The sequence below is a fragment of the Melanaphis sacchari genome, unplaced genomic scaffold (assembly GCF_002803265.2).
Source record: "Melanaphis sacchari strain LSU unplaced genomic scaffold, SCAv2.0 Contig0_pilon_pilon, whole genome shotgun sequence".
Lineage (NCBI taxonomy): Eukaryota > Metazoa > Arthropoda > Insecta > Hemiptera > Aphididae > Melanaphis > Melanaphis sacchari.
This window is the reverse complement of record NW_020270366.1, coordinates 12,763,935-12,784,554: the sequence shown is the minus strand read 5'-3', so window position 1 is coordinate 12,784,554 and position 20,620 is coordinate 12,763,935. Positions and strand designations below refer to the sequence as shown.

At 23.6% G+C, this 20,620-nt stretch overlaps 1 protein-coding gene across 1 annotated transcript in view; it reads right to left on the bottom strand.

Annotated features, from left to right (window-relative positions):
* LOC112601592 (rho GTPase-activating protein 20-like) overlaps positions 1-20,004 on the bottom strand; it is a 213,472-nt gene extending 193,468 nt beyond the window's left edge. The window contains exon 1 of the mRNA XM_025349299.1: positions 19,526-20,004. Coding sequence (XP_025205084.1) covers positions 19,526-19,795 — 270 coding nt within the window. The 5' untranslated portion in view covers positions 19,796-20,004. The remainder of the gene's footprint in view (positions 1-19,525) is intronic.
* Between the last annotated feature and the right edge of the window lie 616 nt (positions 20,005-20,620).

Here is a 20,620-nt window from a genome sequence, read left to right as displayed (position 1 = left end):
AATTAAATTAGTGTAATGTGAAAAAATAAAAAAGAAGTATTGAGTTCAGGGATTTAAATACTTCTATATGTATATGATACATACAGGAAGAAGTGTAGTACTTATTTAAACGGTGTATACTAGTTGCCTCCCAAAATAAATGAATTTCCTCCACCCTTATCATAAACAAAAAAGTTAATATACAATGGTTGCCTCCGATGACCAAGTAATTCATAATTATATACGAATTGCATCCCAAACATTTCTACACTAGTTGATTCTCGTATATAACTAATTAGTGGTTCATAAACTTAATAATAATAATAATAAAACATCTATATAGTTATTTAGAATTATTTAATTTTTTTAATTTTTTACATTACATAATATTTTATTGTTATTAAAAATATTAGTCTTAGCCCTTAGGTATATATATTTTATACATTTATACAAATAGTAAATACACAATTAAACTATAAACATAAAAAAAATTTGTTTATTTTAAAATAATAAGTCAATACAAAATAGGTGGTAGTATCTATAATTAGTCAATAAAATAAAAATATGGTAATATAATAATAAAAAAATTATTTATAACATCTCTTAGGTTATATTTTATAGCCAATATATATTCTGCAGGTACTCAAAATTTGATATTTTTTTTTCATTTAGCTTTTTTATTTGAGTATTAATGAAAATTATTTTGTTCCTAATTTATAATCGTGCATGTAGTTTAGGCTTATTAAAACTTTGTATTCAAATTACAGTCTCAGTCTAAATAAGTTTTAAATAAATTTATATCTATCAGGATGCGAAGACTCAAAATAGCTATTAAATTTGCTGTAGAAAGATTCGCATGCATTAGCTGTACACTGAATGCTTGAACTTTTTTTCTGCTTATAAAAGAGAAAGAAAAATTAAATCCTCTAGTATACCTATATGTATCTACTAAATAATCAGAAAATTGGATTTTTTATCATTTAAAGACTGTATGGCTACTAATTCTATTAAAACATATCTCTGACTACCGGGTTCAAAAATGATAGACCAAGTATGTATATTGAATATTACTTAATCGAATCGTTATTTGAGTATTGTAAAGCTTATCCAAGTGACTGAATTTTACGCTACCAAGTTTGACCAAGATGAAATCAACGTATTTTTATAGAAATATTTTATAGAATTGTGTACCTATGACTTTTTAAAAGTCAATATAAATTATGTTTGACATAAATTATAATTTATTTTTAAATATAACGTATTTAATATTTTAAATATTAAAAAAAAAAAAAGTAAGAAGTATGTAATAATTATTTATTAATCCTTGAATGTAAATAATTGATTAAAATATTTGGTACAATATTGAAATGTTCCATCTAAATTATATTAAGTATCGATTTTTACGAAGAATTCCAAATTAGTTTAAATAGAAATTAAAACAATTCCGCTTTCTAAATCATTTTGTAATAAGAAATAATCATTTTCATAAATAATATTATCTATTTCGTTTAAAACATTATGAACTTCATTTTTTGTCTTAGGTAAGTTTGATAAAATTGAACTCAGAGTTCGATGTGCATTTTTTTATGTATAATACATCGGTAAATGTAATAGTATTTATTACATGCTGTCTTAATTATGCATGAAATAACTTAAAAGCACTTTTACAAAATAATATTTTAGTAACTGCTTTTCTTTTTAAAATGTTACTAATATCTTGTATCAATTTACTTAGTCATTTTAATCTACTTTTAAAAATGTTTTACATATTTGTATCATACAATTCCGCCGTTATTTGCTTAAGGCTAACTTATTTTTAAAAACCAAATTTAAAATTCTTAATATTGTTTTTACACATTTGCTATTTTCACTAACCATGTTTCGCACTTCACTTTAATTCGTTCTAAAAATTAGTTCAAAAATTTAAAATTGTTTAGTAGTTTGTAAAAATAAAATCGTAAAACAAGAACAAGTATTGAAAATCAACTGAACGATGATCGATTACTAACGAAAGCGTATATTATTTATTATAATCTGGCTCATTACCTTATCATTGCATAAAAGAGTAGATTATCTTAATGCTTAGTCTTATTGGTATAATCATATCAAATATCAAGTATAACAATGACAAAAATTATAAATTACAAATTTATTTTGATACATAATGAAGTTTGGAATACTTATACATTGAAATCTGCTCATTAGGAGGCAACTATATATAGTAATAGATCTTTTTCATTTATAATAAAATGTAGGCCCTAAATTTTATGGTATGTCGAAAGACAATTCGTATAAAAATTGTTGACCTTTTTTACTACGGGAGGTAACTAAAGTATACGCCCTACTTAATCATTATTGAAAAATCGTTAGTTACTTAACCAGTTAGTCTTAGTGAATTAATAAATTTAAACACTATAAACGATTAATGGACTAAAAATAAGTAGAAAGCTAAATCTTATATCAATAGAAAAATATATACAGCCAATATTCAAGTAAATTCTTTTACGTAAACTTCAAATCAATATATAAGTACAAATTAGGTACTAGAAACATTTAATTTTATAATGATTTCAATCATCCGAAACACAAAACCGCATATTGTATGTTAATATAGTAAAAATAATTAATAGTTATTTAGCATTTCGTCTTTCGCATTATGAAAATTTGAGTTTTGGATACAAACATAATTTTCAAAAATCAATTGTAGGTATTAATAATACAAATATTATTGTATATAGGTAGACGTGATAACGCGTGCTCGTTTTTTATACAATTTTTTTTTTTTTATTTCGTTCGTCATTAGTTTCTCCTATCGCTTCCCCCCACGGTCCCCCTTCGCCAACTCACAAACCAGTACGTTGCACGTCGGCGTTTTATTCGGCCTTCACGGACATTGTGCACGCCGGCTCTTTTGTCGCTACTGGTCAAACAATACGCTTTGCCCAATTTTCATAGCACAATGACGCCTGTTCAATAAAAATATAAACACATACATATGAACTGCATACAATATAATATGCACATAAACATATATATGTATATATTATAGTACACGTGTGTCTACGTATATTAAGCACAATTTGCATGCCCCCATAGGAGTCAACGATCCGGGCGCCCCCCGCCACCTTTATGTAATATAATATATATTATACATAAACTATATTATAAGTTTATTAATATGTAATATCTACATATGCGTCATGAAGAAACGATCCATAATATGAAGAACAATATTATCTCCAATTTACATGTTCAGAAAATTGTATGTACGTACTTATATAGGCTATTATAATATCATTTCCTACATTATTTGTACCTGGTGAATAACTACAACTACAATCAACTTATTGTATGTATATATCAATACAATGTAAACATATTTTTTCCAGTGATAAAACTAGTAGATAAATTAAAACTATTAAATCGTTAACCTATATGAACGTTTTATCACGTCGCAGTGTTCAATAGTACCTATAGTAGGTATAAAACCTGTGGTCGCACTTATATTCTAAACGGGTTTGGCAGCGGAGAGTGATCAAAGTGAAAACTCTCCGAGTCAATGTCAACTGGATGTTGTGGAGAAAAAACAAACACCTAAATGCATTCGAATAAAAACTAAATATCTTCTTTTTATAGTAAATACTATTATTATAACTAGAATTAAAATAACTTAATTTTAGTTTAATTTATGTTTTAATATAAATTACATAGAAAATAGGTTCGTACTTAAAAAGAAAATTTAGAAAATTAAATTTGTTTTTCATAATTATTTATTATACACATAGGCGTCATAATTTTACTAGCAATACATTTTTAAATAACACAATATTAAAGGTTTATTAAAAATCCTATTTTAATTATTATTTTTTCAAATTAATTTGAACTATTTTTAATTGTAAAATTATAAAAATTGGTTTTAAATTTTAAAAAGGCAGACAAGTGTGTACCGCTCTACTCTACATCAGATTTTAAATGGGTTACTATAATGATTAATGAATGTATTAAATTTGATTTCAATAATATATCATAAATAACAAAGTCCTACGACTACTTTGCTGTTTTAACTTTTGCACTTATATTTATAGATTTTAACGGGCTGAATTCAAATATGCAATTAGTTTTTTTCTAACACGTCTAGTTTTTTTACAATTTAAATTTTAAATATTGTATTTTCTGTATTGACATACAATAATACGCGGTATATTCTCAAGTCGAATTATTATTATTAACTCAATATGTAGTACATATTTTACTAAAACTATTTAATCTTATCTTTATTAAATTGTTTATTATATAGTAGTTAAATTATTAAATATATTTTTAAACTCATAAAATTGATGTTTATTCTCTATAGTTACGTTTATTTTATTTTTTATAAAATATCCGAATTCTACATCACATTTCTAAGATTTTATACGGGTGATTTTTGATTTTCAATTTTTTTTTTTGTATGACGTCTGAAAACATTAAAAAAAAGATGTTGTAAAAACAATTCAAATTTATTTTGTTTTATATGTGGTTAATATGTTATAATGAAATAACGAAATAACATAACAAATTTTATTAAAAATATATACCACGAATACTTCAATATTCATTTAGGAGATCAAAATAAATCATGGGTACCCCACAATGCTTGCCGATCCTGTATTGAAAATTTGCGAAATTGAAAACAAGGTTAACGTTTATCAATGCCTTTTGGAGTACCAATGGTTTAGCGAGAACTAAAAAATCCTATTGACGATTGCTATTTTTGTATTGTTGATATTTTCGGTTAAAATAAAAAAAATAAATCAAAGCTAATTTATCCAAATTTACCTTTTGCTTTACGACCTATACCACATGGCCCAGAATTACCAGTACCTATACCGTCAGAAACTTTAGAAACTATTTCAAACCACGATACTTCTATAGATTCCAATGACAATCTTAGAAATAATGATGAAGACTTTCAACTTGACACCACAGATGCTCCAAAATTTTTCGATCAATTTGAATTAAATTATTTAGTACTTGACTTAATCCTTACTAAAGAGGCAGTTAAAATTTTGGGCTCGAGACTCAAAGAAAAAAATTTACTTACAAAAGGTATTACTTTTTATTGGTACAAGAATCATGAAATAGAATACAAATCATTTTTTTAAAGGAAAGACCACTTATATTTTTAATAATATTTCTAGGTTAATTCAATATTTAGGTAAATATGATGTAAATGAATGGAGTTTGTTTATAGATTCAACTAAAAGAAGTCTAAAAGGTGTTTTACTTCATAACGGAAACCAGTTAGCGTCTATTCCTATTGCATATATTATTTATATGTAAATGTTATACTATCTTTAAATCGTAATTGTAAAAAAAATAGACGTGATAGAGATAAACGGATTTCAGATTCAAATTTTGCGCATTAAGATCTATAAGGTTCAGGTATTTCTATACAAACAACAAAAAAAATAAAATATTTCGCAGGACTGTGATAATTGTACATGAAAAACGATTTTGAGCAAAAAACAGTTAGTCAGGCTACATAGTATCACTAAGAATAATTCGTGATATTATATTTTTTTTTCAATATAGCTATTAAAGCCATTTATTTTACTTTTTGTAACGCGATAAGTTGATATATTTTTTTCCAGATAATGTAATATTTTATTGATATAGTAATATACTATACATTAAAAATATATAGAACTTAAAATGTTGTTTTAGTTTTTTGTAAGTAATTTAAAACAGCAAAAATAGTATTATAATATAAATAGATATTATTTTAAAATCAGTCAAAAATAAGTTAGGTTATTGTATATAGTATATATACATAAATAAATAAATAATACATAAATTGTTTTATGTATTTGTAACTACAAAAAAAAATTGTATTTTTCGAAATATTCACAAGTTTTGTCAAATTACTAAAATTTAAATGCTTATAAAAAACATTGTGACTTAAAAAATGTCAATAATTTTTAATTAAAAATTAAATCACTTATTAAGAAACTTTTATTAAATATTTAAATATTTTTATCCATCTATAAATTTTTTATTGACATTTATAGAAAAAAAAACTAAAAAAAAATGTAATTATATATATATCGTTTAAAAATTTCGAAACAATCGAACATTTTACCATATACATATATGAAATGATAATATAAAAACTTTGCGAAAATTTCAAGTTTCTTCTGTTATTAGTTTTGGAATTATATAAAAAAAAAAACATTTCATTAAATTTAGTTTAGAATCCAAATTCCCGTTTTTTCTTCATTTTTGTTTTTTTCCCAATTATAAGAAAACAATAATAAGGATTTTTAAATTTAATCTGCTTAAAGTGGATTCTAGATCTCATTTGTTATCCAAGATCATATCATTATAAAATCAATACATTCATCGCTCCGATCAGAATCTAAAAAAATTATAATTTTCAATAAACTATACAAAATATTAATGTACTAAATCATTCAAAAAGTGTAAAACCCATAAAGATAATAATGTATTTGTTTTTACAGCAAGTAATATGTATTAAGACACTCCTTGAATCACTTTATTATTGAGTTATTTTTCATTAAGGTCAATCACCTAAAATACGATAGTTCACCCATTTTTCTTTTAATTAAAAAAAAAATTGCATGTCATTCAAAATTTGATAAAGTACAGTAATAATTGTATAGCTTCAGGTTAAGAATAATTTACACTGCAGTTATTTACTTATGGATAGAATAACAAATTATATCAGTAAAGATTAATTACCATACATCTCTTTATTGAATAGTAAGATGAAAAATATTTCACTAAATCATAACTTTTAAGAAATATATAAGGTTAGGTTATAAGTTATAACAATTAAAATCTAGTTAATTATCAACAGTTTTATTTTATTTTGTTTAAAAAGTTTTAAATAAATTATCAGATAAAATCAAAAGCCAAAATTAAGTAATTTTAATATAGGACCGATGTTAATTTATTATATTCAATAGTCAAAAAGTACTATTGGAAAAAATGCAAAAAAATTAATGCGTAAATAAGTTAATACTACGATGTAACAGTAACAATTTATTAGAGTCAATTTATAAAAATTATTTAAGTACTTACTATCATATATTTCAATATTATCATTAATATTATATATAATAGGACACGGATAATTTAATAACAAAATAGCTATAATAAATATACAGATTTATATTGTATCACTTAAAATGTTCATTTTTTTATTTCATTGTACAATTTAATATTTTGGTTATTTTCAAAGTTATCAAACAAAAGACTCGGCCATAATAATTTTTAAATAGAACGATTAAAGTATTGATTTTACAATGATTTTGGAAACACTTTTTATTGTAGAAAAAATGCTTCGATTTTCAACTTCAACATATTTTCTAGTAGAAAAGTAAATCTAGATGGTACTCTAGAAGGAGACGATCAAAACTTTTCTAAATAATTGTGAAAAATTCCCCAAAGAATAGAAAAAAAAACAGAAATTTTAAGCAAACCTGTTTTTAAGAAAATTAATTATATTTATTTTGTTTTAATATTTCAAATAAATAATAATTGTAGATACTTTAAATTCTTATTATTTGTTCATATTAATATTTCTTATACATAATAATATTTTAACTCTTTTTAAAGATATTTTTAATTTTTTTTCCTACAAACATCAATGTTTAAGATTAAATGCATTTAAAGTTCAAATTCATCAAAATTATGAACAATTTGCAATTTATTTTATAATCAAAAGCTTATAAAATGTTTAATTTTTATAGATATTTTAAGTTAAAATTTGAACAAAGAATATCGGTTTGTTGTAATTTGAAATTTTTAGGTATACTATTATATTTTGTACAAACAATTACATTTTAAAACGTTTAGGTTAATTTTTAAGTCAACATAGTAAGATAGTATAGACTTAAAAGTTAGGTTAGGTTAAAAATTATATCATTTTATACCATATACCATATTAAAGTCTACATTTATTAAATTTTATAATTCTACATTTATTATTTAGTTTATATTAATTTTTTTTTTTTTGATATATAATATTGAGATACAGATATAATGGCTATAAATAAAATATATAAGACATTTTTAGCTGTAGAATTGTACATACTCATAACTTGTACAGCAATTGAAAAATTGTAAAAAGATCACCATACAAACTTATATATATATAATATAATGCTCTTAAATTCAAGCTTGATAATATGTTAATTCACTTTAATATTAGCTAAAAACAAAAGATTGATTCTGCTAAATGCAACTTGGTTATTATAAAGCGTACCTATGGGACATAGAAGATTACAAATTATGCGCTGATAGCCTCTTAAATTATTATCTTATACCTACCTTGTATATTATCAACTTATGAATTAATTAAATACTCTGTTCTTTAAAACACATTTTTAAATTTTTTACACTTCATCAATTCTAGTTTTATGAAAATTACACACTTTAATCATGTTATTGTTTAGAATTGCACACGTTTAATTATTTATACCACACAATTAATTAAAAAATCACATAATTGAATTCCAACCACAGGAAACATTTTATACGGAAAAGAAATTATAGCTTATTCATGTTTTCATATCGATCTATTTCATTGATTTCAATTTTTTTTTATTATGTTTGGTACTAAACGTATGTGTACTAATTGTACATAATTATGCTTATTACAAATTAAAATATCTATAATTAATTAATTATAAATAAAGTAATAAAGTAAGTACAGACAGAGTTAAAATGATGTGTGGTTATATTATTTATTCTTTTTTTGACCACATCATATTATACGTAAGCAAGTTTTGTATTGTTATTTTTAATTTATTTATAATAAATTATAATTGAAAATTTCGAAATTTAATGAATGAATAATGGTGAATACGATAGTGTAATAGCGTTAACATTCAGTTTGTAAAATTAAAAAAGAAATTATTCATCTTATATTTTAAAGTCTAGGAAATCTTTATTGTAAAAGCAATAGCTATTACTTACTGGTTTTGCTCGGAATTAAAATATTTTATATACATTAAAAAAATTCTTAAAAAAAACATTGTTTGTATAAGATACTATGTATAAAAATTAAATCGTTAATAACATAGAAAATTATAATTCATTTTGTTTTTATAAATTAGTACGTGGTTTTCTAAAATTAAATTTTAACTTAAATTAATCATCATAATTTATGATATTTAACTATTTTAGTTATTTTTCTAAAAATGTATTATAAAATAATAATTTTGTTTTTGTTTTCATACTTCACACATCTATGAACCGGTTTTTAAATTTTTATAGATCAATTAATTATTTTTAACTATAAATATAGATAACAATTTTATGAATAATTATTAACGTTATATGAGGAAATTTAACAATTTGTAAAAATAGTAGTAAAATAAATGCTGACCACGTGCGTAATGGGTAATATCTATAATCGACATTTCCATCATTTTATGGAACTTAAAGCTATCCGTATAGTAGATGGAGAAATATTCTTTCTTTTAGCGATTCTTTATCCGTTCTCATTGCAACGGGTCTGATTTCACTGCCTATTAAACAATGTGTACATGGAGCGTACTAAGTAATATGCCATAATGGAAGTAATCCCAGTCCGGTTTGGAGGTCATTGCCGGATGTAAATTAGACCAATTCAAACAGATGAATAGACAATTAAATTTTTTTAATAGGTTGCCAAATTAAATATCAATGACGTCATCGATTTGAAAAATCGATTGTGTTATGTAGAAATAAAACAATAATTTAAATTATTTATTAGATCTAAGAATATAAACTGCGTAGACAGTACGATCTTAGTGGTATTTTTTTTAAATTCGGAAGTAGAAATAATAAAAATGATTTGAAATAAAAAAAAGTCATTAAATCTGAATTGTAAATTACATGTATTATGAATTAATACAACGAGAATACGAGATGAATAATAGACCTCGGGCTATTCTCGTAGTAAATAATACATTTATTTTGTAACTACCTTGTTTTATTCATTCAATTAAAGCGTTAACAAATAACTTACTGATTAAGTGCTTGAAAATTCTATGTTACAAATCAACCATAAACTTATACATTATGAAAAACAATAAAATTATTAACAATTCTATATGAATTATAAATAAATATGTTTATATTATAATGTCAGAAAACATTAAAAATGTTTTATATTAAATATTCACAAATTTTAAACTTTAATTATTATTCGACTTTTCAAGACTTAAATATACATGATTTTACATGTATTGTACTATTATTATTACTAATAGCAATAGCTTAAAGTAAAAGAATACAATTTATTTCAATAAAAGAAAAACCATTATTGATTAAATTTAAAAAAAAAAATTTAAAAATATTTTACTAAAACTTAAAAGCTGTAGATATCTTTATCACGAATTTGAAAAAGATAAATTTGTTGTCAACACTTAACAGTGCACTAACCTTGTTCTATGAATTGGGTAACTTAAATTTTAAACGCTAATTGGTTCTAATAACTTATTTATATACATACGAATGGATTTTGATAAATCAGCAATATTACTTTTAGCTAATAATTAATTACAGTGAATATTTTGCACTATTGTCAGAACTAAACTTACATTAACATAAAGCTACAAACGTCAATTAGTGATTAGTGAAACACTGAAATTAGTTGCAGAAAGCGTAACGTATGATTCTTTGTTTACTTACACGACCAAAGACTAAGAACGGTTAACAGTTAAACATAATTGGTTTATATAAAAATATTTATAAAATAAAATAAAACAATATATGACATAAAAAGCGTATTCAAGTATATATATTGAAAAATTAACTATAAACAAGTTGATAATAAATTAAAAACTAAATTTAAAAATATAAAAAATAATTTAATTATTTACAAATAATTAACTTTTTTTTAAATTTATTATCTCCGTATTTATTTATTTATAATACAATGCACTGCGTATGTAGTATCTAATTTAAATGATAGTTAATAAACTTTTATAAAAAATAAGATTAAAAATGTTTTTTTAATCTTCCACGTCAAAAAAAAAAAAAAAAACCAATAGTGAAAACGAGTTTAAATTTTATAATAACAATAATATTTTATTTTTCTTATAATAATATCATATTCACACATGGATACTCTTAATTGAAGTTAATTTATAATCCATAAAAATAGTTTAGAGTTTAATAAAAAAAAAAAAAAAATGAAATAAACATGTTTTTGTGTAATCAAACATCAACTTGTTAACCGTTTTCTTTTCTTTTATATTATATTACAAAATAAGGTGAAATTAGGTTCAATAAATATAAGGTTAAAAAACATAATTTTATGATTATATCACATAATTTACGACATTTTTTAGTATAATTATTTTAGTATACTACTTGACTTATTATACTCATAGTTTATTTTTTTCGTGAAAATAAATATAAAACAAAAAAACTACAACTTAACATCGATTTCCTTTAGCACTTAAAAATTCTTGCATATATTTCCGAAACATGCTCATTGACATCCTAATAACTTAGTTGATTAAACAATAATAAAACTACGATGAATATAAGCTATTGTGATGTATGTCGTAGATAAATATAAGGCTTGGTTTTGGAAGGAGACAAAAAGTTATGAAATGACCGACATAAATATTATTACGTTATTACAATACAAAATAACATAGGTTTTGATACCTATTGATAAATTTAAAAATTATATAGTAGGTTTGTATCATCATTGTATAACTGTTAGGAGCTAAACATATAAAGTGCCTTTCCTAGATTAGATTCAATATTCAAAAAGTTTAAGTTCGAGACATTAATCATACCTAACTATTTAATTATCTCTTTAAACTATATAGTGTAAGTTAGACACAACTAGGGCTTGGATGTTTATGAAATTGCATATTTTTTTATATTAATCCAATTTAATGCTAACCTGGATACAAATTTAATTCATGTTATACTAAATCAAATAATACTATTATTATTTTGAATATTTTTGCATATTTTATGGTTTCGTATTTTAATTGCATATTTTGGGATTTTAAAAATAAAAAAGCATATTTCGGTACATTTTTTTTTTTTTTGAACAATGTAATTAGCGAACTATACAATTAATTTCACAATTAATTTTTATGTATAAATTTCATAGGTGGTAACTACAGTCTACACTCTACCAAGTATTGACGTAAAATATGAATGTTTATTATCGACTTATCGTGTTTGTTCGGAATTACAATACTTTATTGGACAAGGTCTAAAATAATATTAGTTTATGTAGAACGAAGCTTTTCACATTATAAAAATTTACTTAACGATAATAGACGCAATAACAAATTTGAAAAAATTAAAAAAAAAACTATAGTAGTATAGTTAAACGCTAATAATGGTAATCCCTAATTAATAAATAATTATGTAAATTAAAGTAAATAAAACTCTATGTAAATTTAAAAAATGTATTTAAAATAAATAATAAAATTTTTTGTGCATATTTTGGCATTTTTATTGGTTAAAAATGCATATTTTATAATTTTTAACGCATATTTTAATTGCATATTTCGTAATTTTTTAGTGCATAAATGCATGAACATTACAGTAGTTTTAAGTTCAAAAACATCCGAGCCCTAGACATAACCAAATAAAAATCAATATATCGCATAGGTAAAGTTGAAATATTTAAAGAAAATATTACACCCTATATTATATGTTGTAAATTTAAAATTACTTAAGATATAGTAAATACATGATTTTTAAAAATGTCAAGAATGCAATGTACATCTAACATATAGTCATGAAAGAGTTCTATCTATACAAAATATCAATAAAAAAATGTGAACCACAAATAACGTTTTTACAATATACGAGGCTATACAATGCAATACAAAGTGTATCATACAATCAATGGCTGAGTCAAAAACATATTCATGTTCGACCACTTATCCACTACTACACAGTATAATTTATTTCACTACATATACCCAATATTTAATGAAAAAACGCTATTAATGCGTACTTCAACTTTTTTTTAAATTACCAAAGATATAAATTTCGGTATAGTATAAGAAAAAATAGATAATACCAATAAACTATTAATATGTATTTGAAAATAATTATTCACGAATTGATATGCATTCGGAAAATAAATTTCATTGATGAGATTACTAAGTAAGCGTTTAATAATTATTATATGTACCATATAATGTATATATTATATTTTATAGGCTATGGGACGTTTAAAATTTTAAATCGTATGCTGCTTAGTTATATTTAAGTTTCCGTTCAACAATAAAGTATTACACATACAGTAAAGACGAAAGTATCTCTTCTCCAAGCTACTTTTCTATGTCGTGGCACACTAGTTTTTATTATAGGTATACAATTGATCCGACCAGTTTACCTATCAACTCTTCTTATAAACACAAACGTGGCCTAGAAAACCATATTGTTAAAGCTTATAACCTGGTCTTCAGGCTAGCAATTCCATAATGAACGAATAAAAACCAACACATCATTGTTAGCTATACTATGTTATCCTAAAATATTTAGTAAATACAACAATAGATTCTTTAGTAGTTTTAAACTATTTCTAAAATTAATTTCTAAGTTAACGGTGAAGACATATTATGGAACAAGAACAATACGACTTTACAAAATTCACTTTTAAATACATGCGTCGTTTTATCTATGGTTATATCTTTTATGTCTGTGTGCACTTCACATTTTATGTTGAGAAGTGTGTAATATTGTGTATGGCCACAGGCTAGGTATAAATAAAGGGCATTCAACAATGCCATTAAATCGGTGTTTCAGAATATTTCCTGAGTTGCATGATAATTTTTGCCAAATTTTAAATTATATTAAATGAAATATTTAATTAATATAAATATGTCCAAAAATCTAGAAACAAAAAATTTTAGCTTTATTCATAGACTTTGTAATTAAATGACTACATTTTTATTTCATATTAAGTAGGTTTTGTATGTCTCATATAAAAATTTAAAATTACAAAATAACTAGTATAAAATAAAATAAATTACTAAAAAGGAGGAAAGTTAGTAACCGCTCTTCTGTACAGCAGGTATTATCATGAATGTATTTCGTTATTGAGTAAGTCACTATGAATCTATGAGTGAAATTTGAACTATAGTTCATTTATAAGTGATAAAATATTACATAGGAAATACAATTATAAACGAAGACGATCAGACCGCCTTTATTACTAAATATATTTACTATGATAATAATGTAGGTAAATATTTTATATTGGTATTAAAGAAATTTTTTTTACCATTAATAATTGTACAGATTGTATATATTATTGTGTAAAACAAAAAAAAAACCATTAATAATACGATAGATTGAGTTAATTTTTGTCAAAACATTTTAATTAAAATCTCATTGTATATGTATTAAATACAATAATAATCATTTAGATAAGCTGTATGTTCCCATGAATATAATTTTTTTAAATTACATCAAATTAATCAAAATCATTATTCTTCATTTGATTATTTAATTTCATCCAAATTTAAATATTAAATGTTAAAAAAGTGCATATACATGATTGAATTTTTTTTTATTTCAGTACAAACTATTTATGAAAAATCTTCTATTAAGTTTTCAAGGTTTTTGACTACCCAAAATTTTTTTAAATACATGCATTTATAGAAAAAAAAAAACACTAAAGAAAAAAAAAATTAAAATGTCTATAATATAACTAAAAACGTAAAAATATTTAGATAATCGCGTATAGAAAATGCCTTACGTATAAATCATATTTAATAAAAATATAAAATAACTACGACAATTCATTTTAAAGTTTTTACGAAAAAATAAAAATCGAATTCATCAAAATCTTTTTTCCTTGTTTTTCCCAATTATTAAAAAAGTACTATGTTTTTTTTTCAATATTAACCTCCTAAAAGTACCAACTTGATTAAATTGTCTATTAGGAACTACCTTCAAAGTTGAAAATCGAAATATTTTTTCTACCTTTTGCGTTTATTGGAAATATACAAAAAAGAAAAAAAGAAATACACAAATCATCATAAAATCATACATTAATTACTCTGTTAAGAATTATTTTATGTGAAAATTTTAACATTCAATAACAAATAGTAATAAAGAACTACACACAGTTTTTTATATTTAAAACAAATATTTTAATTTATTTATGTATACCTAATATGACATATTATATTATGTGTATTATATTATATAATAGTTAGTAGGTATTTTTTTTTTATTTTTTTTTTTAATTAAATCTACAAAGTGTAAGAAAAAATCAACAAGTATGTGTTTTTTATTGCTTACTTAATTGATTAGGAATTTAATTTCGAATAATAAACCAATATTCATTTTTGCTAAAAATAATTTACATAATGAACATCTATTAAAAATAAGATATTTTTTATTAATTTAATATTTAGATTTTAAACATTTTAGTTTTTATTAAAAAAAAAAAATCCGTGAATATTTTGATACGTTTTACAAATTAAAAAATATAGTAAGTTCAATGTATTTTAATTTTTTTTTTTTTTTTTAGATAATAAATTATATTATATTAATGGCGACTAAATTAAAAACGATCATTGTTCAGAGAAATGACATAGTTAAGGCCCACGCTCGATAGTCAATGATCATTGAAAATCCGCCAACCCGAAATGTAACGGATAACTCCTACACTTACTACTCTAAGTTTAGATGAAACTTACAATATAATATTTGGTTTTTTTATTCTTTCTATTTTATTTCAGATAAGGGCATGAATGGTGGGCGATTTGTTTTAAAGAAAATTTGCATGAAAACACAAATAAAAAGTTATTCTATAGTACAATAATTTAGCGTTGGTAAGCAATAAAAAAGAAGCTTGTCACAGACATCTGATGAGATGAGTCATGACAGAACAAAAGAAAGAAAGATAATAAGAATTTTCTTTTTGATTAAATCACCTTGAACTGAAATCCTAGTAAAATTTATTTTAGAATTATATTTTATACAATATAATACTTTTATATCAATCATAACTGTTACAAACTTGAATATAAAATAGTGTTTACTAAATAATGTATACAAACATAGATGCAAAATATTGTAAATAATTATTTAAATATTTAAAATGTATATTACGTAATTTAATTAATTTCATATAGTTTTTATACAACTATTAGTACTTTACATTTACGTGAACAACTATATTAACATAAAATTATTAACCATTAAGTATATTTCTATTAAGTTAATTTAAAAAAAATAATTAAACTTAAATCTGAGAATTAAAATTTTGAATAAAATAAATATCATATATTTACGTATATATATATATATCAAAAATAATAAATTAATAAAATTTTTCTATTTAAATAATTAAATACATGTTTGTCGGTTCTACATTTTATCATGTATAAAAATAGAACTTAGGTACTTAATTTATAAATTTATTAAATTTAAATGTTTTATTTTTGCTTATAATTATTAAAGATTTATTAAAAATATCAACTAATACTAATAAATAGTGTATCAAAAACTTTCGCCTTGTGTCTAATGATATTTTAAAGACCCCTGGTCTTTAACTGATGTCAATGTTACATCTGCTTTTTTTTTGGAGAAAGCGAACCCAAATCATGCATAGTAATGAATGCATTTAAAATATAGGTAGGTACCTACGTTTTACTTATTTGTATTCGTGAACTCCATAAAGATTTTACATAACATACGCATATCAGCATATCGTGCACATAATTCTAAAGTTTATTCCTGTATATCTTGTTAGATATTATTGGCAATTTTTTTTTTTTAAATTATTTATGTTTCATAATAAACTACATCTCTTAAAATATTAATAAATATTAAAAATGTTTACATTTTTTACTAGTTTTTTTTTTTTTTTAAATAAGAAAATTCTTGTTATATTGTAATATGTACTATTATTATAATGCCCATAAATCATATTCCTCAGTAGTTGAAGTACCAAAAATAAAGATTTAGGTCATGTATATAAAATGAAAAGCATATTACATACTATAGGATATAGTCTTAAATTTAAATTATTATGTTAGTTGTGACCAATTATAATTGGTAATATTGTATTAAAATGTACCATATTATTAAATCTTAGAAATTAATATTAATATATTTCTAGCCTAATATTACAAAGTAATTTTAAATGCAGTTTGTATTGTTTTCTTCTGAACACCCACGAAAATTAAGAACCATAAAAAATTAAAGTAATTTAATATGTTAAGAATATGTAATATTTATTAGGTATATTTTTATAGTATATCAAACTATTGTACATGCATATCTTTAACCATACCCTTCCAGCTATTTAATTTTTTAGAAAAAAAATCTATGATATATACAAACCGTACCTACGTTAGGATTAATATTTTTTTACTAAATTAATAAACAATAATACCATTGTAATATTTTTTATACATATACAAGTATATAATACACATAAAGTATTACTATAATAATCCTAAATAATTGTTTGTTGTATATATTTTAACATTGATCGAATACAAAAAAATGATTATAATAAACAACTATGGTATTGTGGTCTGTTCACTGTTAAAAAAAAAAAACTTCACATGTCGCGTAATCATTGCTCCACGCCTATAGTGTTATTAAACTGTACAAAACCGGGACAAATCCGTATTTGGTGATAATGGGAATTATTGCGTGAATTAAATAAAGAGATCATCGCCATATTTTTAAACAAAAGCAGGATGAAGGTTCTTTTTATTATTGCGTTATCAATACATTTTAGAATTATAAAATATTATAGCTATATATATACTTCAGCTTAATATTATAAGACATTATGTATGATGTATGTAAATTAATTTCAATGTTATATAAGATATATGTGATTGCTAGATCACTCCAAAATTTTCAAAAAATAGTCTACTATAATAGTATAAATATTAGTAAGTAGGTAGTAAGTACATTGTAGGTTGTAAGTATACTTATTACTTGTATTGGACTTATTGGAGTAAAAGAAAAAATTCCAAAATTAATTTTTAAAAATTTTAATATTTAACTTTTACTTCAAAACATAATTAAGTCACGAAGAAAACTTTTTATTAACTAATTGTGCATTTTGACTTAATATATTCTAAAACTTATATGACACTATAAAAGTTTATGGTTACACCTACATTGGTTATTATTTTTTTTATATAGTGCAAAGAATAGATTCAATAACACTATCTATTAATACAGTTATCGATATTATCAAACAAGTTTTAATAAATCAGTAATTTATAACTACGTGTTTTCGAATATCCATATTTAATTATTCGGGCAAACGAAAATAATTTGAATAATCCCATTGTGTATAGTTTAATGTTTGTATAATAAATAATTATTTACAAGTATGAAGTTTTTTGTAACTGTTGTCTTTAACGTCATTTGAAAAATGTCTAGAAGATTAACTTGATTACTACCAGTGTTTAAAAGAATAACTTAATATTTTGTGCATATTATATAGAAGTAGCATTTAAAATTTTAAAACTGAAAATTTTTTGAGGAGCAATTGACTAATTAAAGACACTGATATAAAGCGTAGCTCCGTAGATACATTTCCACAAATTTGAAACGATGATAATATATTCATAATTTATGTATTATTAATAAATTAAAAGCCAATACTCAAAATTAAATATAAAATAAAATATTTTATCATATTAATTTAGTTTTTAAAACTATGAGGATATTTGATAGTGCCGATAGTGGTAAATAGTACACATTTTAGAATACGAACGCCAACGTTTGAAAGTTTGAAACATTTCTTGGATGGAAATTCGTAAACGATAAGTGCGGTATATTATCTAACCGTGGTATTTTTAAAATTTCTTATTATACCATTAATATTCCATGATAATATAGGTAATAAATAGATTATAGATAATAGGCGGCAAAAGTATAAACAAACTCGACCACGGTTTTGGTTATTGAAACCAAACAGATCAAACCCTGGATTATGGCGTCTTCTATACTTTTAAACGTTTACTTTATCGTTTACTGCAGACAACCTAAATTCCTCCGTTATTAAAGTTTTAAACTTCGCCGCAATTAAATTTCTTTTATAATTTAAAATGAATAGGATTAATTAATTTAATTTTTGAAGCATTTGAAATATTATCTTAAAGTTTTAAAAATGAAAAATTATTTTTTATTCTATTTCTTTTGTTTAAACCATGCTTTATACACAAATTAAATGATAAAAACTATATTCCTTTACAGTTGAAAAATGACAAACACGGAATGTACTTAATATTTTTATACTGAATAGACACAATATTTTAAATAGTAAAAGGGATTTTGAAAAAACTTTTAATAAGGACTGTAGGTAGGTGTTGTTGCGATGATAATTTGAAGCAGTTAAACGCTAATTCTTAGGTACACATATACGAATTGTATTTCATCATGAAACCGGTACAAAGCATAAAGCACTTGCGTGCAATACTATTAATCGATAATTATACATATATTTGTGCACTCCTAATATACTTTTGCTGAAAATGAAACCTGCGGATATGTAATACTACAGAGAGGTACTCACCAATCGTTGAGTCTTATCTGGCGCGATGACAGTGATCTCATGCGTCTGCTTAACGTCGTCGTCGACGGCAGCCGCGGAGACGCCATGGGTGGTTTTGTGCGACGTTGACGTACTTTCAGAACCGGCAAACTTAACGTTAAATAAATTTGGCACTTTGGTGATGAGCGACAACCGACGAGACAGTTTACGGCCGATTTTCTTCGACTGTTTCCGGAACCGTTGTGCCTCGGCCTGTTGCGCGCCATTGCTCGCGGGACACGAGTCCTCCATAGCTGTTCACCGGAGGCGCTCGCTCCCGTCGGCGCGGGAAATTAACGCGAAAACCGCACAAACGAACTTGGTCTCACATGCACGACGTTAATACCCGATGTCGTGTGATCGCGATCGCGAACGAACCTCAAAAACGAAATGCGCACGTGCCCCCGCGATAATAGTTAACGACACAGACAACAACTGCAAAAAAGACGAACACGCGTGGACCCACGACGAACGACTGTCGACAGCTAGCAGTGTGCGCACATGACTCGTTGCAATCGCCGCTGCTGTAGCACCGCCCCGTTTGACTGTCTCTGAGACCGGTCCATCGGTTACGCGCTCGAATTTTAATTATTATTATTTTCCTATTTTAGTCCAAGTTAATTTTATCATCAAAATATTGTTTAAAGTAATAAGCAGAGCGATAAATTTATTCATTTTACAGTAATTAATTTCTTTCTGTTTGTCATCATTTTTTGAGACGATAAATATGCTAAAATTTTGGACTTTGAAAGTGATTTTTAATAGAAAATTGCATCTAGTACTTTGGGAAATTAAAAATTAAATATATATATATTAATTGGAGATAACAAAAAAAAAAACAAAGAAAAACAGAAACTTTTTACGCTAAACTTTATAGGCATGAAAATTTGTTTCTTTTAATGTCAATAAAGAGTAATTTGTTGTATCAACATTTTTATAAGTTTAGTATAAGATTTCACATAATTTTTTCTCATGCTTATATAAAATTATAAAAATAATTTAAAGTTAGAATTTTGACGAAAATTACAAAAAGTTGCAAACTATTTTGTAGTTAAAATTCATGGAAAAATTTCTTTT